At 43.5% G+C, this 27,815-nt stretch overlaps 2 protein-coding genes across 10 annotated transcripts in view; both read left to right on the top strand.

The window, feature by feature from the left end:
- KLHDC8A (kelch domain containing 8A) overlaps window positions 1-27,815 on the top strand; it is a 501,637-nt gene that overhangs the window by 144,215 nt on the left and 329,607 nt on the right. The window lies entirely within an intron of this gene.
- Window positions 8,514-27,815, top strand: part of LEMD1 (LEM domain containing 1) — a 131,064-nt gene continuing 111,762 nt past the window's right edge. For 7 of the 9 annotated variants that reach the window (XM_077295099.1, XM_077295103.1, XM_077295101.1 and 4 more), the window contains exon 1: window positions 18,757-18,960. In XM_077295099.1, the coding sequence (XP_077151214.1) occupies window positions 18,760-18,960 (201 nt within the window). In that variant the 5' untranslated portion in view covers window positions 18,757-18,759. Of the gene's footprint in view, window positions 8,535-8,991; window positions 9,105-18,756; window positions 18,961-27,815 lie in introns of those variants that run through there. The other 2 variants (XM_077295107.1, XM_077295104.1) reach the window with 2 other exon arrangements.

The following is a 27,815-nucleotide window of genomic DNA, read 5'->3' as shown; positions in this document are numbered from 1 at the left end:
TCACAGAAGTTTAAAATGCAGAGTCGTGAAAATAAAAAATATTTTTTTTCCACAAAAAAGATTTTGTAGCCCCCAAGTTTTTATTTTCACAAAGGTAACAGGAGAAATGGGACCCCAAAAGTTGTTGTCCAATTTATCCCGAGTACGCTGATGCCCCATATGTGGGGGTAAACCACTGTTTGTGCGTTTGGCAGAGCTCAGAAGGGAGGGAGCACCATTTGTCTTATTGAGCACAAAATTAGCTGTCATGTTTGGAGACCCCCTGATGTACCTAAACAGTGGAAACCCCCCAATTCTAACTCCAACCCTAACCCCAATACACCCCTAACCCTAATCCCAACCCTAACGATAATCACAACCCTAACCCCAAAACAACCATAACCCTAATCAAAACCCTAAATCCAACACACCCCTAATCCTAATCTCAACCCTAACCTCAAACCTAACCCTAATCCCAATACACCCCTAACCCTAATCCCAACCCTAACCTTAACCCTAATCCCAAACCTAATCCTAATCCCAAACATAACCCTAATGCTTTAAAACTTTAGCCACAACCCTAGCCCTAACTTTAGCCCCTACCCTAGCCCTAACCCTAAATTTAGCCCAACCCTAACCCTAAATTTAGCCCCAACCCTAACCCTAACCCTAAATTTAGCCCCAACCCTAAATTTAGCCCTAACCCTAAATTTAGCCCTAACCCTAAATTTAGCCCCAACCCTAACCCTAACCTTAACCCTAAATTTAGCCCCAACTCCTCTAGCTGCCGGCCGGCAGATCATGGCGCATGCGCCCGCCATTTTCTTACCGGATGATGAAGCCGGCGGGCAGGAGGGGACGCAGGAGGACCCAGGGACACCGGTAAGTATAACAGGGTCCCTGAATCCCCCTATTTCTCTGTCCTCTGATGTGCGCTTTTTTTTGCGATCACCGGTAAACAGTTAATTACTGGTGATCGCAAAACAGGGGTCGGTAAAAACCAACCCAGATCATGTTCTTTGGGGTCTCGGCTACCCCCAGCAGCCGAGACCCCAATGATCTTCCGGGTGCCATTTTTGGCCGAAACAAGATGGCAGCGCCCATTGGGAGCCACGAGGAGCACCGGGGGAGACAGGTGAGTATCAGGGGGTGATCAGGGACCCCATTTCTCTGTCCTCTGATGTGCGATTACATCAGAGGACAGAGAAATTAAATGGGAAATCGTGTTTTGTTTTTTGCAACCGCCGGTAAACGGTTAATTACTGGTGATCGCAACCCGGGGTCGGTAAAAAACCCCCAAATCATGTTCTCTGGGGTCTCGGCTACACCCGGTAACCGAGACCCCAAAGAAAATTCGACTCTGGGGGGCGCTATTCACTTTTTTTTTTGTGGTTTAAGTACCCTTAACTGCCGTCGTTAAAAGGCATATCGGCGGTCGTTAAGGGGTTAAACCTCTTGCTTCCTGTCCCCAATTAGGATGGGGAGGCAACCTGCTGTGTGCTATCGTGGATGGGATTAGAGAAAACACAAAAATTTAGTTTGATTTAAGTTGGTATGGCTTTTATGCTATTTTTGATCAAAAACAGTATAAGGCTACGTTCACATTTGCGTTTTGTGGTGCAGCGTCGGCGACGCAACGCACAACGCATGCAAAACGCATGCACAACGCAGCGTTTTGTGACGCATGCGTCCATTTTTGGCATGATTTTTGGCTCAAAAAAACTGCATCATGCAGCGTCCTCTGCGCCCTGACGCTTGCGCCAAAAATGACGCGTGCGTCACAAAACGCTAGACAACGCATGTCCATGCGCCCCTATGTTAAAAATAGAGGCGCATGACGCATGCGTCGCTATGCGTCGCGGAACCTGCGCCCGACGCAACGCAAATGTGAACGTAGCCTAACTAAGAACCCTGTGTCATTTAAGTGAATTTTTGCTTTTTACTTATTTAGTTACAGAGGGGTTTATGTTTATTTTGCTTCTTGTAGGTTTTGTATGCGTTTATGTGCTGCTTGTATACCAAATTAAATCAGGCTCAATTTTTGTGTTTTTTTTTGTGTGCACATAATTGTTGACAGTTTCTGCTACAATAACCCACCCAAAAGAAGAGTTCCATGAGGAGTCTTCTGCTTGAAGACGGACTATTTTGACAAATTAAAATAAAAACAAAAAAACAAACAAACACAGGTTGACACAGTTCTCTGTCATGGATTTTAAAGTGGATCCGCTTCAAAATCCATATAAAAAATGCTTCAAGTACTTTTGAAGTGCAATCCTCCTTCAATAGATCTATTAGGTCCAATGATGCACACTAAAATTATATGAAGGATCTGCTCTAAAAAATTAAATCTGGCATCACTAAACTCTCCTCTTCCTTCTTTCCTTTTCCATCCAAATTTCCCTAACATCCCCAACCCTAACCCTAAATTTAGCCCCAACCCTAACCCTAAATTTAGCCCCAACCCTAACCCTAACCCTAAATTTAGCCCCAACCCTAACCCTAAATTTAGCCCCAACCCTAAATTTAGCCCTAACCCTAAATTTAGCCCCAACCCTAACCCTAACCTTAACCCTAAATTTAGCCCCAACTCCTCTAGCTGCCGGCCGGCAGATCATGGCGCATGCGCCCGCCATTTTCTTACCGGATGACGAAGCCGGCGGGCAGGAGGGGACGCAGGAGGACCCAGGGACACCGGTAAGTATAACAGGGTCCCTGAATCCCCCTATTTCTCTGTCCTCTGATGTGCGCTTTTTTTTGCGATCACCGGTAAACAGTTAATTACCGGTGATCGCAAAACAGGGGTCGGTAAAAACCAACCCAGATCATGTTCTTTGGGGTCTCGGCTACCCCCAGCAGCCGAGACCCCAAAGATCTTCCGGGTGCCATTTTTTGGCCGAAACAAGATGGCGGCGCCCATTGGGAGCCACGAGGAGCACCAGGGGAGACAGGTGAGTATCAGGGGCTGATCAGGGACCCCATTTCTCTGTCCTCTGATGTGCGATTACATCAGAGGACAGAGAAATTAAATGGGAAATCGTGTTTTGTTTTGTTTTTTGCAACCGCCGGTAAACGGTTAATTACCGGCGATCGCAACCCGGGGTCGGTAAAAAAACCCCGAATCATGTTCTCTGGGGTCTCGGCTACACACGGTAACCGAGACCCCAGAGAAAATCCGACTCTGGGGGGCGCTATTCACTTTTTTTTTGTGGTTTAAGTACCCTTAACTGCCGTCGTTAAAAGGCATATCGGCGGTCGTTAAGGGGTTAAACCTCTTGCTTCCTGTCCCCAATTAGGATGGGGAGGCAACCTGCTGTGTGCTATCGTGGATGGGATTAGAGAAAACACAAAAATTTAGTTTGATTTAAGTTGGTATGGCTTTTATGCTATTTTTGATCAAAAACAGTATAAGGCTACGTTCACATTTGCGTTTTGTGGCGCAGCGTCGGCGACGCAACGCAGAACGCATGCAAAACGCATGCACAATGCAGCCTTTTGTGACGCATGCGTCCATTTTTGGCATGATTTTTGGCTCAAAAAAACTGCATCATGCAGCGTCCTCTGCGCCCTGACGCTTGCGCCAAAAATGACGCATGCATCACAAAACGCTAGACAACGCATGTCCATGCGCCCCCATGTTAAATATAGGGGCGCATGACGCATGCGTCGCTATGCGTCGCGGAACCTGCGCCCGACGCAACGCAAATGTGAACGTAGCCTAACTAAGAACCCTGTGTCATTTAAGTGAATTTTTGCTTTTTACTTATTTAGTTACAGAGGGGTTTATGTTTATTTTGCTTCTTGTAGGTTTTGTATGCGTTTATGTGCTGCTTGTATACCAAATTAAATCAAGCTCAATTTTTGTGTTTTTTTTGTGTGCACATAATTGTTGACAGTTTCTGCTACAATAACCCACCCAAAAGAAGAGTTCCATGAGGAGTCTTCTGCTTGAAGATGGACTATTTTGACAAATTAAAATAAAAACAAAACAAAAAAACAAACACAGGTTGACACAGTTCTCTGTCATGGATTTTAAAGTGGATCCGCTTCAAAATCCATATAAAAAATGCTTCAAGTACTTTTGAAGTGCAATCCTCCTTCAATAGATCTATTAGGTCCAATGATGCACACTAAAATTATATGAAGGATCTGCTCTAAAAAATTAAATCTGGCATCACTAAACTCTCCTCTTCCTTCTTTCCTTTTCCATCCGAATTTCCCTGAAACTCTAAGCCACTTAATGACAGTAGTATGGACTCAGTCTGGTTTGTTTAACTTTGCTGACATAATAACCAAAAGACACAAATGTTACATTCCTATGATGAGCTCAAAATTCTCCCTCCATGGTAACACAAAACCCATAAAAATACATTCAATAAAAACACAGCACACAAAATTGTGGAAGAATAGTGGCCGTTGTGTTTATTTAGGGTAACCAAATAGTCTTTATAATATTTTAATAAATTAATAGCTAAAATAGCAATAAAATAAACTGTTTAATTAGGGTCTGTGTTCCCATGAGACCCCCCCATATTTTTTTTTTTTTTTTTTTTTTTTTGGGGGGGGCTACCATTCTCTTTTATTATTTCAATACATTAAGATCAAACACTTTGCCTCATCATTATTCCATGATCTACAGGCCTCCATTCCTACTTCAAGAGACTGTGCAAGACTACTTCAACAGCAAAAGGTTTACTATCTAGTATCTACAATATTCTACAGACTCCAGACACAGATTCCCTAACTAGACACTCTTCTATGCTCAAATGGGAGGAATATCTCGGTAAAACACTGACCGTGGTAGAGTGGAGAAATGTTTGGCCAGAGCAGCCAAGACTGCATCTTGTATTTCATATTAAAAAAATCACTCACCTGAATTTTTACATAAAATGGAGGTTGTATTTTTCTTATTTTTTGGGACTGCCTTTTGACTAAACTGTTTTGGGTGAAAGTCCAGCTCCTCACTGAGGCTATGTGCACACGTTGCGGATTAGGCTTAGGAATTTCTGGTGCGGATTCTGCCTCTCCTGGCAGAAAACACACCTGTGGATCTGTCGCGTTTTTTGTGCGGTTCCGCAGCATTTTTTGTGCGTTTTTGCTGCGGTTTTCTTGCGGATTTGCTGCGTTTTTTACCCCTACGATTTTCTATAATGGAATGGGTAGAAAAACGCTGCAGATTCACAAAAAAGAAGTGACATGCTACTTCTTTTAAACCGCAGCGTTTCCGCAGCGGATTTTCCGCAAAGTGTGCACAGCATTTTTTTTTTCTCATTGATTTACATTGTACTGTAAATCAATTGTGGATCTGCAGCGTTTCTGCACTGCAAAAAACGCTGCGGATCCGCAGAGAATCCGCAACGTGTGCACATACCCTAAGCAAGGTTTTGGAGTAGATGTCCCTCTAGATCCTCAGCTCTTTCTATTAAATATTTTCCCTAAATCCATATATAAGAGATCCATTAGATTGATTTTATATATGTGGACAGCAGCACGCTGTTTGCTTGTCTTCCATTGGAAACAAACCTCTCCACCTTCCCAACTAGATCTCTCATGAAGGATATCAGGAACTTTGAATACCCGGCAGCCCTTAATGACAACACTGTAGAGATTTAACCTTATTTATCCTCGGGATTCATATTGGGCCATGTTAAATATACGACCTCTATGAGATGGATATAACTAGGTCACAACATTCTAGATCATGTCCCCCCTTTTTTCCTTTTTGAGTCTTTTTCTGCCTTCCTCCATGTATGGTGCTGTGTGGATTTCATCACACGGCTAACCCTCATCCACTTCCCAGTAAACAGACTGTATGGATTCTTAAGTCTACATTTATTGAGATGACAAACAGTGGACAATAATGGGTAAAGACTAAAAAGGGAATAAACAGCGTATCAGTACTGGCAGATAACAGAGACAGAAGCATGATACAGAGTGCAATTATATCAGTAACTCATATTACAGAGGCTGCACAGTAACATTACAACACAGGAATGCAGTTATAATATCTATCTAAGGCAAATACATGCTGTAACACTGTTCTGCTCTATACAGAAATTAAATCTATCTGTAAGCAGTGCAAAGGCATTATAATAAAGTGCAGGATACATTGCACAATATACCTAACTACATAGTACATTGCACGGCAGCTGCATATACAGATTCTTACATAACACACACATGTAAGTACATTTGTGCTTCAGCGGAATCCACTTATCAAAAGCAATGATCTGCAGGAATAGAGAGCCAGGAACACGTGTGTAAAACTCAATGTCTGGGGGAAAATGGCTACAGCCTTCTTGCCCGGGAAATCAGGGGAGCGGTTCTAGTCAGAACACAGGGCTTAAAGCGAAATGCTCCTGAATACAGGAACTGAATAAATGTGAACCTAATGACCTCCAATGGTAACAACTGGTACTACATTGTGAATTAACTTGCTGCACATTAATGGGCAGAACAAGTCTGTTTGTTTGTGAGGTTCTAAACTTTATATCCTTGAAAATGTTTAACCAAAAGTTAAAGTATTAGAATAATATTGGTTGACAACCTATAAATGATAGTGAAAATTTAATGGCTGAAGGTTTTTCTTTAAAAATTAAAAATTCAATAAAAATTAGTACGTCCGAGGTCAGATACCGCGCTTTGATGCAGGGCTCCGGTGGTGAGCCCGCATCAAAGCCGGGATACGTCAGCTGTTTTGAACAGCTGACATGTGCCCGCAATAGCGCCGCTATTAACTAGTTAAATGCCACTGTCAAACGCAGACAGCGGCATTTAACCGGCGCTTCCGGCCGGGCGGCCGGAAATGAGCCCATCGCCGACCCCTGTCACATGATCGAGGGTCAGCGATGCTTCTGCAGTGTAACCATAGAGGTCCTTGAGACCTCTATGGTTACTGATCCCCGGTAGCTGTGAGCACCACCCTGTGGTCGGCGCTCACAGCACACCTGCATTTCTGCTGCATAGCAGCGATCTGATGATCGCTGCTATGTAGCAGAGCCGATCGCGTTGTGCCAGCTTCTAGCCTCCCATGGAGGCTATTGAAGCATGGCAAAAGTAAAAAAAAAAGTTAAAAAAATGTGAAAAAAATAATAAAAAAAATAATATAAAAGTTTAAATCACCCCCCTTTTGCCCCATTCAAAATAAATCAATTAAAAAAAAAACAAACCTACACATATTTGGTATCGACGCGTTCAGAATCGCCCGATCTATCAATAAAAAAAAAGATTAACCTGATCGCTAAACAGCGTGGCGAGAAAAAAATTTGAAACGCCAGAATTACTTTTTTTGGTCGCCGCAACATTGCATTAAAATGCAATAACGGGCAATCAAAAGAACGTATCTGCACCAAAATGGTATCATTAAAAACACCAGCTCAGCACGCAAAAAATAAGCCCTCACCTGACCCCAGAAAAATGGAGACGCTACGAGTATCGGAAAATGGCGCAATTTTTTTTTTTTTAGCAAAGTTTGGAATTTTTTTTCACCACTTAGATAAAAAATAACCTAGACATGTTAGGTGTCTATGAACTCGTACTGGAGAATCATAATGGCAGGTCAGTTTTAGCATTTAGTGAACCTAGCAAAAAAAGCCAAGCAAAAAACAAGTGTGGGATTGCACTTTTTTTGCAATTTCACCGCACTTGGAATTTTTTTCCCGATTTCTAGTACACGACATGGTAAAACCAATGATGTCGTTCAAAAGTACAACTCGTCCCGCAAAAAATAAGCCCTCACATGGCCATATTAACGGAAAAATAAAAAAGTTATGGCTCTGGGAAGGAGGGGAGGTAAAAACGAACACGGAAAAATGGAAAATCCCAAGGTCATGAAAATACTTTTGAGGTGATTCAAATCACAGGTTATTTGAAGTAGTTTTTGATGTGGATTGTGAAGCGAATCTCATTCAAAATCCATGTAAAAAACACCCTGTATGACTATATCCTTGCCATGGATTTAGAAGAGAATCAGACTCAAAATCCACATGGAAAAAAAAACCTCTGTGTAAACCGGCCACATTCACATGTTGAGTATTTGGTCAGTTTTTTACCTCAGTATTTGTAAACCAAAACCAGGAATGGAACAATCAGAGGTAAAGTATAAGGGTATGTTTCCATGTGCAGGAAACGCTGCGTTTTTGACGCTGTACAGAGCCGCAGCGTCAAACACGCAGCGTCCAGATGTTACAGCATAGTGGAGGGGATTTTATCAAATCCCGTCTCCACTATGTGTGGTAACACGCACCCGGCAGCCCTGCGATTCCGGACATGCGACGCGTCTTTTTAGATCGCAGCATGTCCGTATACCTTGCGGCGACGCTGCGCCGCCGCAAGGTAAAACACAGGGCCCTATGTGTGGGGTGCGATGATGCCGGATGTGTGCAGTGAACACATCCGGCATCATCGCATCACAGAAGGGGGCGGGGCTTAGGGCGGAGAGGGTTTGCAGCTCCGTCCAAACCGCCGGCCATCCTGAAAGTGGACACGTACCCTTATAGAAACATGTCACCACTTCTGTATTTATCACCCACTCCTGGTTTTGGCTTACAGATACTGAGGTAAAATACTGACCAATTACTGAATCTGTGCATATGGCCTAATGGGAATCTCATTCCCACTGTGCTTTTTTTTAATGTAGCGTAAACTCATCTGTGGTGAGTGTTTCTCTCATGGGTACACTGAGTTTTCTGTGCAGAATTTCCTTATAGACTCGTATAAGGTGCAGGGATTCCACAGGTAAGAAATGAACATGCATTTTAAGTGCATTTCCACGGTGGAAACACATGTAATTTGCATCTAAATATGTCAATAAAGTTTTGATTTAATAAAATAAAGCAGCATAATTTAAAGTATGACATACCAAAAACTGACAAAATCCGCAGCCGTAAAAACGCAAGTAAAAAAAAACGCAAGTACCTGAATTTAAATAATGCAGAAAATCTGCAACATCAAAAATGCACCAAAAGCTCATCATGGGAACACACATCATAAATTTCCACCCTCCCCTTGAATTGTAGGCGTATGAGAGGATGCTCATTAGCATGTTACACCTGTGCAACGCCCTCATTAACGACCTCATGGTTAATCTGCAGCCTCATGTGAATTGGTAGCCCCCCGTCTTTGTATCAGTAAGTAGAGCCTTTTAATGTGATAGTGTCTTTTTAATCCCATTGTCTCTGTAGTACAGAAGTTTATAGTGTTACTTTAGGCACTTGCAAGACAATGAAAACCATTGATGTGGGCTGTATGGTTGCATTTACACTGGCCAGCTTGCTGCCCCAAAACATGACATGTGACTGTTTAATAGCCTGTTTAGACAACATGGCCGTTAATCATTATTATGATACTTTTGTGCCCATAGAATATGGCAGCACATATATGAATGTTCAGTACAAGAGCTAGAATGATGATTTTTATATAAACATCTATACCTACACGGTGGGGATGCCAATTGTACGGCCAAAACTTGCTAGGTGTTGCTTCTACATAACAACACAAGTGAATGATGTGGCATTGCGACCCCAAACAGTACTGTGACTGTGAAGTACAAGTCGGGAAAAGGCCAACTCTATCAGATTATTGCTTGTTGCCAAAACCAGGAGTGGGACAATTAGAGGAAAAGTATAATAGAAACACGTCACCACTGTATTTCTCACCCTCCTGATTTTGGCTTACAAATACTGAGGTAAAAAACTGACCTAACACTGAATGTGTGCACATGGCCTTTAAAATCACTTTACTCGTTAAACGCATTTTTTTTATTTATTTTTTTTTATTTTTGCTTGTTCGTCTCCTGACTGATAGTCCACTTTTCTAAACAGGCTATCAGCCAGGAGACGAACAAGCAAAAAAAGTTTTCTAAACAGGCTATCTGGAGATGAGCATATTATTTTTTTTATTTTTATTTTTCTTTCTTTCTGTAAACTGTTCGTAAAAAGCTGAAGATCACAGCAGATTATTTAAACTTTGCACTACACTTGCCAAAATTAAAAAATGCAGAAAAAAATAAGCTTTGGCTTCAAGCAATGGGCAAATGGCGCTCATGACTGAGACAGATTTAATTGGTTGAGGACCCCTGCAGACGAGAATGTGAGAAATCTTCCGATTTTCACTTTGAAAACTTGACCAATTTTCTTTGTCTAATTTTCACCTGTCTTTTTTTTTTTTTTTTCTCTTTTTTAAAGTCCATTTTATACTCTCACATAAGCGTATAAATAATAAAAAAAAAAAAGTTTAATCTAGGAAACGCAGATGATATACCGTATATATTTTTATAATCACTTGTCATATGTACACAATCCATTTTTTCTTTTTTATATTAATCATTTAGACCATTTAGCATTTTCTGTATTACAGAAGTGCAATATATCTGTAAAATGAATGATATACTGTAGCTCTGTATGATATGTGAATTTTTTTTTGTGCTCCCATAGACTTGAATAGCCTAAAAAGTTTCTTCATTCTGTCAGTTTGTGGAAATTGGACTTCACTCAGATGCCATTCAAGTGCAGTCCAATCGTTTCCAATGTCCCAATGACTTCCATGGCAGAATGAGATCTGACTATTGGATCAAACTCTGGAATGCTGCAATATTTATTTATTTTTTTTATCCTTGAACCGAAAACATTGGATCGCATTCAGACCGAAAATACAGTTGTGTGCATGAGCGCATAGGGGGTCTACAGAACAGAAAACTCCTCAAGAATGGTCTGCTCACTTGGCATCTTTAGAAACCTAAAGCGGTTAAGACTCTCAGATGGTTATGCACAGCAAGTCAATGTTACAGAGAAATTATAAGGATCTTTTTTTTTTTTTTTTGAGCATTTAGTTAGCACTTACCGAGGGGTTTTCAGGGCAGAATCTAATTGAAAAATACTTCATGTGTGTATACCGTTAACCCCTTCATGACCCAGCCTATTTTGGCCTTAATGACCTTGCCGTTTTTTGCAATTCTGACCAGTGTCCCTTTATGAGGTAATAACTCAGGAACGCTTCAACGGATCCTAGCGATTCTGAGATTGTTTTTTCGTGACATATTGGGCTTCATGTTAGTGGTAAATTTAGGTCGATAATTTTTGAGTTTATTTGTGAAAAAAACGGAAATGTGGCAAAAAATTTGAAAATTTCGCAATTTTCACATTTTGAATTTTTATTCTGTTAAACCAGAGAGTTATGTGACACAAAATAGTTAATAAATAACGTTTCCCACATGTCTACTTTACATCAGCACAATTTTGGAAACAATTTTTTTTTTTGCTAGGAAGTTATAAGGGTTAAAATTTGACCAGTGATTTCTCATTTTTACAACAAAATTTACAAAACCATTTTTTTTAGGGACCACCTCACATTTGAAGTCATTTTGAGGGTTCTATATGGCTGAAAATACCCAAAAGTGACACCATTCTAAAAACTGCACCCCTCAAGGTGCTCAAAACCACATTCAAGAAGTTTATTAACCCTTCAGGTGTTTCACAGCAGCAGAAGCAACATGGAAGTAAAAAATGAACATTTAACTTTTTAGTCACAAAAATGATCTTTTAGCAACAATTTTTTTATTTTCCCAAGGGTAAAAGGAGAAACTGGACCAGGGACGTTGTTGTCCAATTTGTCCTGAGTACGCTGATACCTCATATGTGGGGGTAAACCACTGTTTGGGCGCACGGCAGGGCTCGGAAGGGAAGGAGCGCCATTTGACTTTTTTAATGAAAAATTGGCTCCAATCTTTAGCGGACACCATGTCGCGTTTGGAGAGCCCCCGTGTGCCTAAACATTGGAGCTCCCCCACAAGTGACCACATTTTGGAAACTAGACCCCCCAAGGAACTTATCTAGAAGCATAGTGAGCACTTTAAACCCCCAGGTGCTTCACAAATTGATCCGTAAAAATGAAAAAGTACTTTTTTTTCACAAAAAAATTATTTTAGCCTCAATTTTTTCATTTTCACATGGGCAACAGGATAAAATGGATCCTAAATTTTGTTGGGCAATTTCTCCTGAGTACACCAATACCTCACATGTGGGGGTAAACCACTGTTTGGGCACATGGTAAGGCTCGGAAGGGAAGGAGCGCCATTTGACTTTTTGAATGGAAAATTATCTCCATCGTTAGCGGACACCATGTCGCGTTTGGAAAGCTCCTGTGTGCCTAAACATTGGAGCTCCTCCACAAGTGACCCCATTTTGGAAACTAGACCCCCCAAGGAACTCATCCAGAGGCATAGTGAGCACTTTAAACCCCCAGGTGCTTCACAAATTGATCCGCAAAAATGAAAAAGTACTTTTTTTTCACACAAAATTTCTTTTAGCCTCAATTCTTTCATTTTCACATGGGCAACAGGATAAAATGGATCCTAAAATTTGTTGGGCAATTTCTCCTGAGTATGCCGATACCTCATATGTGGGGGTAAACCACTGTTTGGGTGCACGGCAAGGCTCGGAAGGGGAGGCGTGCCATTTGACTTTTTGAATGGAAAATTAGCTCCAATCGTTAGCGGACACCATGTCGCGTTTGGAGAGCCCCTGTGTGCCTAAACATTGGAGCTCCCCTACAAGTGACCCCATTTTGGAAACTAGACCCCCCAAGAAACTTATCTAGATGCATAGTGAGCACTTATAACCCCCAGGTGCTTCACAGAAGTTTATAACGCAGAGCCGTGAAAATAAAAAAATAATTTTTCTTTCCTCAAAAATTATTTTTAGCCCAGAATTTTTTATTTTCCCAAGGGTAATAGGAGAAATTGGACCCCAAATGTTTTTGTCCAGTTTGTTCTGAGTACGATGATACCCCATATGTGGGGGTAAACCACTGTTTGGGCGCACGGCAGGGCTCGGAAGGGAAGGCACGCCATTTGGCTTTTTGAATGGAAAATTAGCTCCAATCATTAGCGGACACCATGTCGCGTTTGGAGAGCCCCTGTGTGCCTAAACATTGGAGCTCCCGCACAAGTGACCCCATTTTGGAAACTAGACCTCCCAAGGAACTAATCTAGATGTGTGGTGAGCACTTTGAACCCCCAAGTGCTTCACAGAAGTTTATAACGCAGAGCCATGAAAATAAAAAATAATTTTTCTTTTCTCAAAAATGATTTTTTAGCCCACAATTTTTTATTTTCCCAAGGGTAACAGGAGAAATTGGACCCCAAAAGTTGTTGTCCAGTTTCTCCTGAGTACGCTGATACCCCATATGTGGGGGTAAACCACTGTTTTGGCACACGTCAGGGTTCGGAAGGGAAGTAGTGACGTTTTGAAATGCAGACTTTGATGGAATGCTCTGCGGGCGTCAGGTTGCGTTTGCAGAGCCCCTGATGTGCCTAAACAGTAGGAACTCCCCACAATTGACTCCATTTTGGAAACTAGACCCCCAAGGGAACTTATCTAGATGTGTAGTGAGCACTTTGAACCCCCAAGTGCTTCACAGAAGTTTATAACGCAGAGCCGTGAAAATAAAAAATGTGTTTCCTTTCCTCAAAAATATTTTTTTAGCCCAGAATTTTTTTATTTTTGCAAGAGTAACAGGAGAAATTGGACCCCAAAAGTTGTTGTCCAGTTTCTCCTGAGTACGCTGATACCCCATATGTGGGGGTAAACCACTGTTTTGGCACACGTCGGGGTTCGGAAGGGAAGTAGTGACGTTTTGAAATGCAGACTTTGATGGAATGCTCTGCGGGCGTCAGGTTGCGTTTGCAGAGCCCCTGATATGCCTAAACAGTAGAAACCCCCCACAAGTGACCCCATTTTGGAAACTAGACCCCCCAAGGAACTGATCTAGATGTGTGGTGAGCACGTTCAACCCCCAAGTGCTTCACAGAAGTTTACAACGCAGAGCCGTGAAAATAAAAAATCATTTTTCTTTCCTCAAAAAAGATGTTTTAGCAAGCAATTTTTTATTTTCACAAGGGTAACAGGAGAATTTGGACCCCAATATTTGTTGCCCAGTTTGTTGTGAGTACGCTGATACCCCATATGTGGGGGTAAACCACTGTTTGGGCACACGTCAGGGCTCGGAAGGGAAGTAGTGACATTTGAAATGCAGACTTTGATGGAATGGTCTGCGGGCGTCACATTGCATTTGCAGAGCCCCTGATGTACCTAAACAGTAGAAACACCCCACAAGTGACCCCATTTTGGAAACTAGACCCCCGAAGGAACTTATCTAGATGTGTGGTGAGCACTTTCAACCCCCAAGTGCTTCACAGAAGTTTATAACGCAGAGCCGTGAAAATAAAAAATAATTGTTCTTTCCTCAAAAATTATGTTTTAGCAAGTAATTTTTTATTTTTGCAAGGGTAACAGGAGAAATTAGACCCCAGCAGTTGTTGCCCAGTTTGTCCTGAGTACGCTGGTACCCCAAATGTGGGGGTAAACCACTGTTTGGGCGCACGTCGGGGCTTGGAAGGGCGGGAGCACCATTTGACTTTTTGAACGCAAGATTGGCTGGAATCAATGGTGGCGCCATGTTGCGTTTGGAGACCCCTGATGTGCCTAAACAGTGGAAACCCCTCAATTCTAACTTCAACACTAACCCCAACACACCCCTAATCCTAATCCCAACTGTAGCCATAACCCTAATCACAACCTTAACCCCAACACACCCCTAACCACAACCCTAACCGCAACACACCCGTAACCCTAATTCCAACCCTAATCCTAACCCTAATCCCAACCGTAACCCTAATCCCAACCCTAACCACAACTGTAACCCCAACACACCCCTAACCCTATCCGTAACCCTAACCACAAGCCTAATCTTAACCCTATTTCAAACCCTAGCCCTAATTCCAACCCTAACTCTAATTCCAACCCTAACCCTAAGGCTATGTGCCCACGTTGCGGATTCGTGTGAGATTTTTCCTCATGATTTTTGAAAAATCTGCAGGTAAAAGGCACTGCGTTTTACCTGCGGATTTACAGCAGATTTCCAGTGTTTTTTTGTGCAGATTTCACCTGCGGATTCCTATTGAGGAACAGGTGTAAAACGCTGCGGAATCCGCACAAAGAATTGACATGCTGCGGAAAATACAACGCAGCGTTTCTGCACGGAATTTTCCGCACCATGGGCACAGCGGATTTGGTTTTCCTTAGGTGTACATGGTACTGTAAACCTGATGGAAAACTGCTTCGAATTCGCAGCGGCCAATCCGCTGCGGATCCGCGGCCAATCCGCTGCCAATCCGCTGCGGATCCGCGGCCAATCCGCTGCGGATCCGCTGCGGATCCGCTGCCGATCCGCTGCGGATCCGCTGCCGATCCGCTGCCGATCCGCTGCGGATCCGCTGCCGATCCGCTGCGGATCCGCTGCCGATCCGCTGCGGATCCGCTGCCGATCCGCTGCGGATCCGCTGCCGATCTGCTGCGGATCCGCTGCCGATCCGCTGCGGATCCGCTGCGGATCCGCGGCCGATCCGCGGCCGATCCGCGGCGGATCCGCGGCCGATCCGCTCTGTGTGCACATGCCATAACCCTACCCCTAACCCTAACCCTACCCGTAACCCTAACCCTACCCCTAACCCTACCCCTAGTTCTAACCCTAGTTCTAACCCTAACCCTAGTGGAAAAAGAAAAAAAAAATATTTTCTTTATTTTATTATTGTCCCTACCTATGGGGGTGATAAAGGGGGGGGTTTATTTATTATTTTTTTATTTTGATCGCTGTGATAGAACCTACCACAGCGATCAAAATGTACCTCTAATGAATCTGCCGGCCGGCGGGCGCACTGAGCATGCGCCCGCCATTTTGGAAGATGGCGGCGCCCATGATGGAGGCGGACGGGGACCGGGAGCCTCGGTAAGTATAAGGGGGGGGGAGATCGGGGCACGGGGGGGGCGTCGGAGCACGGGGGGGTGACATAGGAGCAGGGGGGGAGCGGGCAGGAGGACGGGGGAGCGGACAGCAGGACGGGGGAGCCGGCAGGCGGACGGAGGGGACCGGACCCTATAACGGAGCACTGGGGGGGCGATCGGTGGGGTGGGGGGGGGTCACATTAGTGTTTCCAGCCATGGCCGATGATATTGCAGCATCGGCCATGGCTGGATTGTAATATTTCACCAGTTTTTTAGGTGAAATATTACAAATCGCTCTGATTGGCAGTTTCACTTTCAACAGCCAATCAGAGCGATCGTAGCCACGGGGGGGTGAAGCCACCCCCCCTGGGCTGAAGTACCACTCCCCCTCTCCCTGCAGATCGGGTAAAATAGGAGTTAACCCCTTCACCCGATCTGCAGGGACGCGATCATTCCATGACGCCACATAGGCGTCATGGGTCGGATTGGCACGGGTTTTCATGACGCCTATGTGGCGTCATGGGTCGGGAAGGGGTTAATGCGTATACCGTTAGTCTTGGCTCAGCAAAATAACCAGTCAAGACATTGCACTTCGCTACTAACTCGATTGATTCCTCAAGTCAGTAGCTCAGCATCCACATTACTAAGGGTCCTTTTAAAAAAAGGACTTGCTGTTCAGACTTTAAAAGACACCAAGTGTTAAAAAGAAGTATCATCCATTCTTCTGCCGTTTTCCACTAGGCAGACGCTCCATGCTTTACAGTAAAAGTTAATGAATACACCAATATCCTCAATCTTAAATTATTAAGCCAAAAGCATATCCAAAACAAAACGCCTAAAGAAATGAGGCTTTTAGAAAGGACTAAAAGAATCTTTATTACTATTATTCATTCTTAAAATATGACAGCAAGGAGCATATAAATATGTAAAAACAGAGCAGTACATATACAGAGAAAGCTGGGCATTCCTGGATTAATGTATAACACAATTTACTGCTCAATAAAAAAATCCTGCTATGTATTGCAGATCTCACATATAGGAAAAGTGATATAACATATATGTACATAGAGAGTAAATCAAACGTCTAATCAATAAAGAATTACGGTACTTTGTGATTGATACAGCAATGTTGTTACAACATTGATTAATCCAAGAATACCTGTCTTCCTCTGTTTTTACATATGTGTATGTTCCTTTGTGCCATATTTTAATAATGAATAGTAATAAAGACTTTTAGCCTTTTCTAATAGAAATTAATACTTAGGTTAAAAACACACAGGGTTTCTTTTTGAGCATTTTATCAGCATTTTTGCATAAAAAGTTAGTTTTTTGTTTAATGCCTTTAAAAAAAAAAAAAAAAAACCCTCAAATCATCTGAATAACCCTAGAAAAAAAAATTCAGGTGGAAAAAAAACACTTTAAAAAGAGCACAGGAAATAACCACAAAAATGCTGAAAGAAATGCTTTAGGCTGACAAAATTTTAGAGAAGGAGTGATTTCTGAAGCGTCTTCTGTTTGAAAAATGGATGTTTTATTGCCTGAAAAGTGAACAAACTCCGAAGGGGGGGGGGGAAAACCGCAGTAGCCAACTACTCCACACATCAGAGAACCAAAAACAAGGGAAGTGCAGAATCCCAATAAAATCTAGTGCATGTAGACCACTAGATGGTGATAATCAAAAATGCAAAGTATGTCAAGAGTCAAAAAATATAAAAAGTGACAGTGCACTATATAGCAAAAAAGACCATTAGTGATCCCACAATATAATCCTGAATGGAATGTATCATCATTGTAAGGCCGGGATCACACATGCGAGAAATACGTCCGAGTCTCTCATGGTAATACCCGGCATTGCCGCCATCTCTCTGGAGCGGAGCGTGCGGCCGCATGTATTGCTATGCGGCCGCACTCTCCGCTTCTTCATCTCACTAACCTCCATTTAAGAAGTGATTGTGAAATGCGCATCGGGGCGTGTTTTTCACTGAGCAGCTTATTTCCAGGTATAACACACGTGTTTATTTATCCTAAACTGGTTCCTGGCACAATGTTTTACTCACTTAATTTAGGCAAAAAACTTATTGTAGTACCTAGGCTCTTGTTACTATGGTGATACATTTCATTCATGATTATATTGTCACTAAAGGTCTTTTAGCTTTTTTGCTATATAGTGCACTGTCACTTTTTATATTTTTTGATGTACTTTGCATTTTTGATTATCACCATCTAGTGGTCTATGTGCACTAGCACTTTATTTATCTGCGTTTATATGGATGATCATTGCCTAAATCAATAAAAATTCAAGATTGTATTGGGATTCTGCACTTCCCTTGTTTTTGGTTCTCTAGTTAATTGGAGGTGTTTCCCACCTTTATTTATGTGGTCATTTGTTTTGGGACATACGCCACGTATCACTTGCACCTCCTTAGATATAGTTCCCTCTTTATGGACCAGCTAGATAATAAATGCTGTATATAACTGTAGGTCTGAGGGTATTTTTGGTCCATGTGTTCTATGCGCTAGTGCACATGGGTGTTTTTCCATGTGGAACTATTGCCCCTGTGCACTCACAAAGTAGACTAGTGCACGTAAATAGTGGGCAACTTCAGCACACGTCTGCTATGCGGAAAGGCACACAGAACTGCACATGGAGCCAATCAGGTCTACAAAATTCAGCACGACTGAACAAAGCCTGAAGGTTGGACCATCAATATTGGCCAGTTTCCCCAGTGTTTGCAGGGAGAAGCCTATTTACCCTATGAACTTTAATATTTATCGTCGATTACCAACAAGAAGGAAATTGTATTTCCTGGGTTCTAATTAACGCGTCCAAAATTGAAGCTTTCTCCTATGTGGATGCAGCTGAGACCCCTACGCCCCCCACCCCGTCCCTCACCAAGTATTAATGTTTCCTTAAATAAAGCCGGGCTGCCAGCAGACAGTGTACGTTACACATCTAGCAGCTGTCTGACATTTCGCTGTATGTTCATTCTGGCCATTGGCAGCCATGCCGACCCGTACAGGCAATCCATCTCAGTACTCCAAAGACCAATTGAAAAATCTGTTAATTTCACATAATGTCGCTCTGCCCCAGGGTGATCAGAGAAAAGCAGTCTATCTGCAGCTCTACCTCAAGCACATTCTCCCTAAAGATGAGGAAGCTGCTGACTTTTCAAGCGATGATGAGGACATGTGGTCAGAGAATGATGTAAGTCTCCTGCCAGGGTTGAGGTTGATGTGTGTGCCATCATCAGGGTTTTCATGCTTATGGCATTTTGTACTGTACGGTGTGTGTAGATTGTTATACAATATGTAGATTTCACGGTTAAAACATCAGTGTTGTAGAATACAGGATGCTGGATTCTAACATTCCTTCATATATATACCGTACTCACGCTGGGGTTCTACGAGGCTGACATATTCAAAAAGTGTGAACACATAAGGGGTTGTAATATGTTTAGTTCTGATTCAAGAAACAGTGCCTTTTAAACCATGTAAAATTGAATGTATCAACTTGCATTCTCATAGTAAAGATGATTCTTTTAAGCTGTGTTCACATGTTGTGTTTTTGCAGCAGTTTTTTTCCCCAAGTATTTTTTGAGGCAAATTAAAAAACTGCTTTTTACAGCAACAGCAAAAGCTGTGAGGTTTCAGAGATCTCCTGCATACGCATGGCATTTTTTTTTTTCTTCCTGGCAGAATTTAAAAACAAAAAACAAAAAAAAAAAACGCAGCAGTTTTCTATCTGCAGCATATGAAAGAAATGAGTTAATAAGCAACCACGTGTTTTGGTAGTGTTTTTGGTTATTAAAAAACGTATTAAACATGTATTGTAGACAAATGACACACAAAATGGCAGCAAAACCTGCTTCATGTGCTTTTATCATGTCTTTGATGCTGTGGATTTTCTCTTGTTGGTGTCATGTTCTAAGCTAAACTGCTTTGTTTTTGATATTTTGCTTCAGCAAAACTTTATTGGTACATTCATGTGTGGATTACATGGTTTTTATGATGCATTTCTGCACGAAAACACATTAAAATCGTATATGCATGATAAAATCTGCACATAAAATTTAGCGTTCCTGCAAGAGAAATTGACATGATGTTTAACACGCGCCTCAGGTCAGTTTACGCTGAGTAAAAGAAGCACAGAGTGCAGGAGATTTCTATAAATCCCATCCAGTGAAAATACGCAGTGTTAAAAACTCAACAAAAACTCATCATGGGCCACAGCCTTAAGGAAAAATTAGCCAGCTGTATTCCTCTGAAGATCATAAAACAATGCTTGCATTGGCCGGCAGCTCGCATGACCCAAATGCGACAGACCGATAATTTCCTCTCCCACTTGGGCTTAGTTCAGACCCTGCGTTTTTCAAGCGGTTTTCAACTTTTAAGATTGCTTTCAACCACTACAAATGCATTCACTGGGAAATGTCATTGTAACATTTAACACCCCTAGCTGGCCATGTGGTGTGTGACACATATGCAGACCCATCTTGTTTTATGTACGAAGGAGGGACACTTAAAGTCACAGAGCCTATTTTTACTGGTGCATCAGGCGGCATTAATCTTCTTAAAGGGCCATTATGAAACAGTGGGTCTCCTAAGCTGTTGTAGCCTTTGCTGTGAGTGGATGGGCTACCAAGAATTCCGACGCACCACAATACCCCTTTCCTAAAATGTCCAGGAGGGCCTCCTGAAAAAATGTTGCATTGAATGCAAGGCCTGCTATGCTACCAATTCCTATGCCCCCCCTTACGCCTTGGAACCCACATACTGTACGGGCCCATGAAAATCCACTTCACAATATGCATTTTGTGCTCCATACTCCTTTGTTTTATACATTGGCAGGAAGGCCTGCCCTGCTGCATAGTCAGTCATATGCACCCCATTAGGCCTTGGAACCCACATACTGGATGGGCCCATGAAAATCCTCTCGTATTTTTTTAATGTTATGATGGTTCCCTCTTTGCACAATTATTTACAGGAGAATTTTGCAATTTTATTTGACATGTTTTTAACACTAAGGTTCAGATACGGCTTTAGAAAAGGCTAATGCTTGCAATACAAGGCAATTTTATTGCAAACTACAAGATTCAAGGAATAATATGATTGAATAGTGTGAGTGCATACACTTTTGTATGTGTTAACATACACAGGTTAATAAGTACATATAAGGATTAAATAAATATAGTGATTACGTATATATGAAGATTAACTACATACAGTATACTTAGATCATCACCAAGAGGCTTTTAAACATCATCCGTCTGGAATATCAGAGAAGCAACACCAAGACAGAGAGCCCCTGGGAGATTACCTACACTGCATGGGCGTCCCCAATTATGCAGGTATCAGCACACTGTACATGTACAGGTACCCCAGTTTTGGCATCTGTCTTAGTCATGTTTCTCTGGTCTTATATAGTGATTTACACTATGTAGTAACTTTAGTTTCACCCACACCCTCAAGTGGCCACTTTTCAAGGTTGGATGAAACTGAGATATCATGGAGTCATTAGACAAGGGGCCATAAACCCCTAGAAAATAAAAGCCACAAGGATTTAGATCAAACCACCACCGGCATAGTTTCAGTAAACCTTAATGTTTTACAATGACAAACAGCAAACATATAGAGGCTTAGAACTGTTTGTGAAGTGAATAAACAAACATTTAACAAGATTATGTCACTATGAGCATTGTCTGTCACATCTCTAAATGTTTTACAAGAAATGCAGCTATGTGATTGTCTGAATGCATTCGGTACGCAGTATTTCAATCTTGTTTACAAATCGCCATTTGTATATTCTCCATTTGTACATTTGAGGCAGACAAAGTTAAGGTTCGCAAAGAGAAACTAATATAGTGGACAAAGCTATATTTTTAATGAACTACTGAGGCAAAGTAACAGCATTGCTTTATCAAATTTATATGAAGTGAATTGTGTCCAATGTTGGCAACCAGGCAACACAAAAAGGAGCTTTTCAAGTGAGAAGGTTACGGCCATTGTCACACACGACCATGCCTGGCTGTAGGTTCAGCGGTGTCATCCAAACATCCGACTGCTCTTTTAGCACTGTCCACAACTCTTCTGCAATGTGAGGTTTGTCACCTAAGCAGATTAGCTTCAGCACAGCCTGTTGCTGCTTGGCTGAGGCAGTGCTGCAGTGCTTCCAGCTTCTGACTGATGTGTTGATTTCAGAGATGGAGGATGAAGAGGAGGAGGTGGTGCAGGAGCTGTAGACTGTGGTGCAACCCTGATTGACGTAGGGCCAGCAATCCTCGGCGTGAGGAGGATGTGTTCCATCCCAAGGTCCGACTGGGTCCCGGCTTCCACTATATTAACCCAGTGTGCTGTCATTGAGATGTACAGTCCCTGTACACAAGCACTTGTCCACGTGTCCGTGGTTAGGTGGACTTTCCCTGTAACAGCATTGTTGAGGGCACGGGTAATGTGTTGGGACACATGCTGGTGTAATGCCGGTACGGCACACCGGGAGAAATAGTGGCGACTGGGGACCGAGTACCTTGGGATGGCCATCGCCATCAGGTTGCGGAAAGCTTCCGTCTCAACAAGCCTAAAAGGCAGCATTTCTAGCACAAGCAGAAGAGAAATATTAGAATTGAGGACTGTGGCCTGTGGGGCGTTGGAGGGGTATTTCCGCTTGCATTCCAAAGACTGGGGTATAGACGTAGACGGGCTTGCTGATGGTGCTGCTTGACTGTGGGCCACACAAGGTGCAGGGCTAGAGGCATCTTCACATGCACGGTGTACTGGGGATTGGCTTCTACGCAAAACAGTGGAAGAAGCAGTGGTGTGACCAGCAGGCAGTGGTCCTGGAGCCTGGGGTTCGGCCCACAAAGTCGGGTGCTTTGCTTGCATGTGCCTGATCATACTGGTGGTGGTCAAGCTGGTGGCTTTGCTACCCCTGCTGATGCGGGCATGGCAGGTGCTGCAAATGGCCTGTTTGGGGTTATCGGCAGAGTCTTTAAAAAATAACCAGACTCGGGAAGATCTAACAGTTGGAATGGCAACTTCCCTCATGTTGGTGTTACTGGGAACGGATGCACGCCTTCTGTCTGTGGCCACCACACTGCTTCTTCCTGCCTGTTGGGGGGGGGGGGGGATATGCCTCCTTCCCCATTTGTGCTGCTGTCCTTGCTATGCATGTCCCACTGCCAGGTTGGGTCAGTCACTGTCATCCACCACCTCGTCTTCCACACCTGCACCCTGCTCCTTCTCCTGACTTTCTGGCAATTGCGTCTCATCATCGTCCACCTCTTGTGACATTTTCCCACCATCGCCTTCGTTTGACCGGGGCTGGTCAAAGCTTTGGGCAGCTCTACATTCGATCTCCTCTTTCCCCACTTCAAGCTGACCGGCAGAGATTTCTGAATCTTGAAATGGAAAACTGAACAGCTCTTCATAGTGACCAAGTGTGGGATCAGTTGTCTCAGGGTACTTGACATGGTGGGAGGAAGGAGGATCAGGGTGAGGAATATCCTGGCCACACTCACGGCTACTCTGACTTGACCGTGTGGAAGACAAGGTGGTGGTGGTGGCTAAGTGACTGGAAGCATTATCCGCTATCCAACCAACAACCGTTTCTCACTGCTCTGGCTTCAATAGTGGTGTGCTGCAGTCCCCTAGAAACTGGGACAGGAAAGTCGAGCTAGAACATGTGGGTCTTTTGTATTGCCCACTTTCACCTTGGCCACGACCTCGTCCTCTGGATGCGGCATAAGCATCATGTCCACTTCTCCGTCCCTTGCCTTAAACATTTTAAATGGACTACTGCACTATTTCATATGCTCAACACAAATGTCTTTATTAGTATCGAAATAATATCTGATCAGTATGCCTGCAAATGTACGATTTTTCAAACCCAAACACCAGGCAGGCCTCAGCCTGACCTAACACTGTATTCAATTTTTGGGGCGTTTTTTTAAGTTAATTTATGCAAAATAGTGCTGTATATAATTTGAGTATGACAGCCAAAAAATAAGTACACCGGCCTACAATGCCCAAACTTGGAGCAGAGATTTATGAGGGCTCTCACAGAAATACCACACTGGCAAATATGTGGTCTGTTTATATTATTGTATGCAAAATAGTGCCGTATATAATTTCAATAACACACAGCAAAAAAAACGGGTCCTCCAGCCTACATCGACCAAAGTTGGAGCACACAGATATATGAAGGCTCTCACGGAAATACCACACTGGCAAATATGTGGCCTGTTTATATTATTGTATGCAAAATAGTGCTGTATATAATTTCAGTAGCACACAGCAAAAAAAAGTGGTCCTCCGGTCTACAATGACCAAACTTGGAGCACGCAGATATGACGGCTGTCACGGAAATACCACACTGACAAATCTGTGGCCTTAGAATTTTTTATTATGCTAAATAGTGCTGTATAGAATTTGAGTATGAGACAGCCCAAAAATAAGTACACGGGCCTACAATGCAAAAATTTGGAGCACAGAGATATGAGGCCTTTTTTGGTGAATTTAAAACACCAAAAAAAAAAGTGGCAAAAGGGTAGCACACACAACTATGCTACGTATGCCTGACAAACTATGATTTTTCAACAACCCCCTCAGTCAGACAGAACAGACTGTATTTTTTTTTTTTTTTTTTGGGGGGGGGGGGGTGAATTTTTTGAAAGAAAAAAAAAATAAATAGGTATATAGTAAATAAGCTGCAGCAGGCAGTTATGGAGCTTTGGGAAGGATGCAGTGGGAGCACTGGACGCACATACAGTGCCTACAGGCCTTGCACTGATGTGGATATGCCATGCCTACCTAGCGCTGCAATATCGGGACCCACGAATTAGCCCTAAAAAGGACTTTTAGATTCTGAGGAGTTGTGGATGTAAGAGTTGCAGACCTACACTAACTCTAAAAACCACAATTCTGACTCTATCTCGGCAGCAGCTCTCCCTACTCTCGCTGAATCCGGAACAGAATGCGGCGAGCAGGGCGACGCCAGGTCTCTTATACACGGGATGATGCTGTGTGGCCAAGCCAATCACTGCACGACCACAACAAAGATGGCTGTGGCGTCTCATGGCCTGGCAGACAATCCCTGCACCGTGATTGGGTCTCTAAAGTCCGCCAAAAACGTTGGGTGGCGACAAGTTACCGCCGAATATACCCGGAAATGCTCGGCGAGTCCCCTGATACTCCGGCGAGTAACGAGCAGTGGCGAGTACGTTCGCTCATCACTATAAATAATTAAAACAAAACAAAAAAAAAAACCTGCATGGGTTTGCAGCGCGCCAGAGTCCTGGTCATTGCAGTAATGTCGCTCTTCCACCAGGGGGAGTGATGTTACGTCTGATGGTACTAAAGGAGTTCACCTGACCAGGTATCAGTCACACACTACACTTCACGCTCCAGTCCACCAGGGGGAGCAAAGGTTCTATTTACTAGGCCTCACACACGGGTAAAACTGGTGGGTTGGATAGGAAGTTAGTCAGAAGCTGCCTGGGTTAGACCCAGAGAGGACCTGTCAGGCAGACAGGGGGAGAAGGAGGAACATCTGAGCTGCAGACAGAGGGTCCCTGTCAGGGGTGGGATCCTGACAGAGGCCAAGCACGAGATAGAGCGTTACGGAGCTGCGCCTGCACTTCATTGCAGCAGCATCCTAAGAAAGGACACGAAGCGAAGTATATTGTGGAGAGTGAGAAACGAGATCACAGCAGAAGGAGATAATACCGGGAGGAGACCTGCCCCAAGATCGGCAGCCTCTTTCTGAGGCGCGTAGCCGGTGGCTGGAACACCGAGGGAGTAATAGGCTCTACGCATTACTTCAGAGACCGGCAGGACAGTCAATTCCAAGTTGGCTGCCCGACCTTAATACCTATGAAGACATGGAGGCAAATTGTGGGAGAGGGGCGTCTCTAGGGTCTCTATAAAATAGCTCCAGGCCTACCCCGTCATACTGGTTATCCTATCCATATCATCTGGGGGACAGAGAGAGAGAGAACATCAGAAACATCCACGAAAGTTGTGAGGACTATCCCGTGGTGCTCAGCAGGGAGGTACTGCAACACACAGGCGCTAGTAGGAAGGCTAATGATTTCCACCTGGATAAGGGAACTCTGGATGTGCCTTCGGACCAGCCGGACTCTGCCTGCCCTGTGAACAGTACTCTGGACTGTGGACTCTGAAGTCTTCAGTAAAAGGTAAAGAGACTGCAACCTTGTGTCCTCGTTATTCATTGCGCCTTACGACGTCCACCATCACCACCTATACAACTGGGAAGCCCTGGGCACATACTTCACCTGTGGGAAGGTATGCCATCTAGCTGCCATTCCATCACCCCGGCGGACCCCCAGCAGCGTCGGTCACCCTGACCGAATACCACAGGTGGCATCACGAACACCGTACAAACAACTACCCCTTTAAATGGATGCCCCTCAGAAGGGCCACGGAACGGGTCGGGCCACCGTGCCATTCCCAGAACCGAGAGAGAGAGACCCGGTACCGAGTACCCCATTGCCCTTGCACGTGGGGGTGCTCCAGGTTCCCCTGTATTATTGATAACAAGCCAGGCAAAACTCACAGCTGGGGGCTGCAACCCTCAGCTGTCAGCGTTAGCAACGTTGGTTATCAATAATAGAGCTGTCCCCATGCTGTATTTTTAATTAAATAATTAAAAAAAATGGTGTGGGGTCCCCCCCATTTTTGACAACCAGCCTTGCTAAAGCTGACAGCTGTGGGCTGGTATTCTCCGGCTGGTAAGGAAACATGGATATTATCCCCCCCAGCCTAAAAATAGCAGCCCGCAACTGCCCAGAAAAGGCACATCTATTAGATGTGCCAATCCTGGCACTATGCCTGGCTCTTCCACTTGCCCTGTAGCAGTGGAATGTCGGGTTGATGTCACCTTTGTATTGTCAGGTGACATCAAGCCCCAAGGTTAGTAAAGGAGAGGCGTCAATTAGACGCCCCCATTACTAACCCCATAGTCACATTGTATAAAAACACATACCAAGAATAAAGTCCTGTTTAATTGAAAAAATGACACTCCTTTTAATAATCTTAATTAAACCATACTTGCAACCTCACCTAATTCCACAAAAGCCCTCGTTCTCCTGTAATAAACCAAAAATAATAAAACAACAATATCCCGCACCTATTCATAGTTCTGTCCCACACCGTAATCCATGTCTGGGGGAGAAATAGTCTTCAACCTGGACGGTGCCAAGATGTGACCGTCCAGGCTGAGAACCACTGATGACTGTGTGTGTGTATGTACAGGTCCTTCTCAAAAAATTAGCATATAGTGTTAAATTTCATTATTTACCATAATGTAATGATTACAATTAAACTTTCATATACTATAGATTCATTATCCACCAACTGAAATTTGTCAGGTCTTTTATTGTTTTAATACTGATGATTTTGGCATACAACTCCTGATAACCCAAAAAACCTGTCTCAATAAATTAGCATATTTCACCCGTCCAATCAAATAAGTGTTTTTTAATAACAAACAAAAAAACCATCAAATAATAATGTTCAGTTATGCACTCAATACTTGTTCGGGAATCCTTTGGCAGAAATGACTGCTTCAATGCGGCGTGGCATGGAGGCAATCAGCCTGTGACACTGCTGAGATGTTATGGAGGCCCAGGATGCTTCAATAGCGGCCTTAAGCTCATCCAGAGTGTTGGGTCTTGCGTCTCTCAACTTTCTCTTCACAATATCCCACAGATTCTCTATGGGGTTCAGGTCAGGAGAGTTGGCAGGCCAATTGAGCACAGTAATACCATGGTCAGTAAACCATTTACCAGTGGTTTTGGCACTGTGAGCAGGTGCCAGGTCGTGCTGAAAAATGAAATCTTCATCTCCATAAAGCATTTCAGCCGATGGAAGCATGAAGTGCTCCAAAATCTCCTGATAGCTAGCTGCATTGACCCTGCCCTTGATGAAACACAGTGGACCAACACCAGCAGCTGACATGGCACCCCACACCATCACTGACTGTGGGTACTTGACACTGGACTTCAGGCATTTTGGCATTTCCTTCTCCCCAGTCTTCCTCCAGAC

The sequence above is a fragment of the Ranitomeya variabilis genome, chromosome 3, assembly GCF_051348905.1.
Source record: "Ranitomeya variabilis isolate aRanVar5 chromosome 3, aRanVar5.hap1, whole genome shotgun sequence".
In the NCBI taxonomy this organism is placed as follows: Eukaryota; Metazoa; Chordata; class Amphibia; order Anura; family Dendrobatidae; genus Ranitomeya; species Ranitomeya variabilis.
The sequence above is the reverse complement of the archived record's forward strand: the minus strand, read 5'-3'. Positions and strand labels throughout refer to the sequence as shown.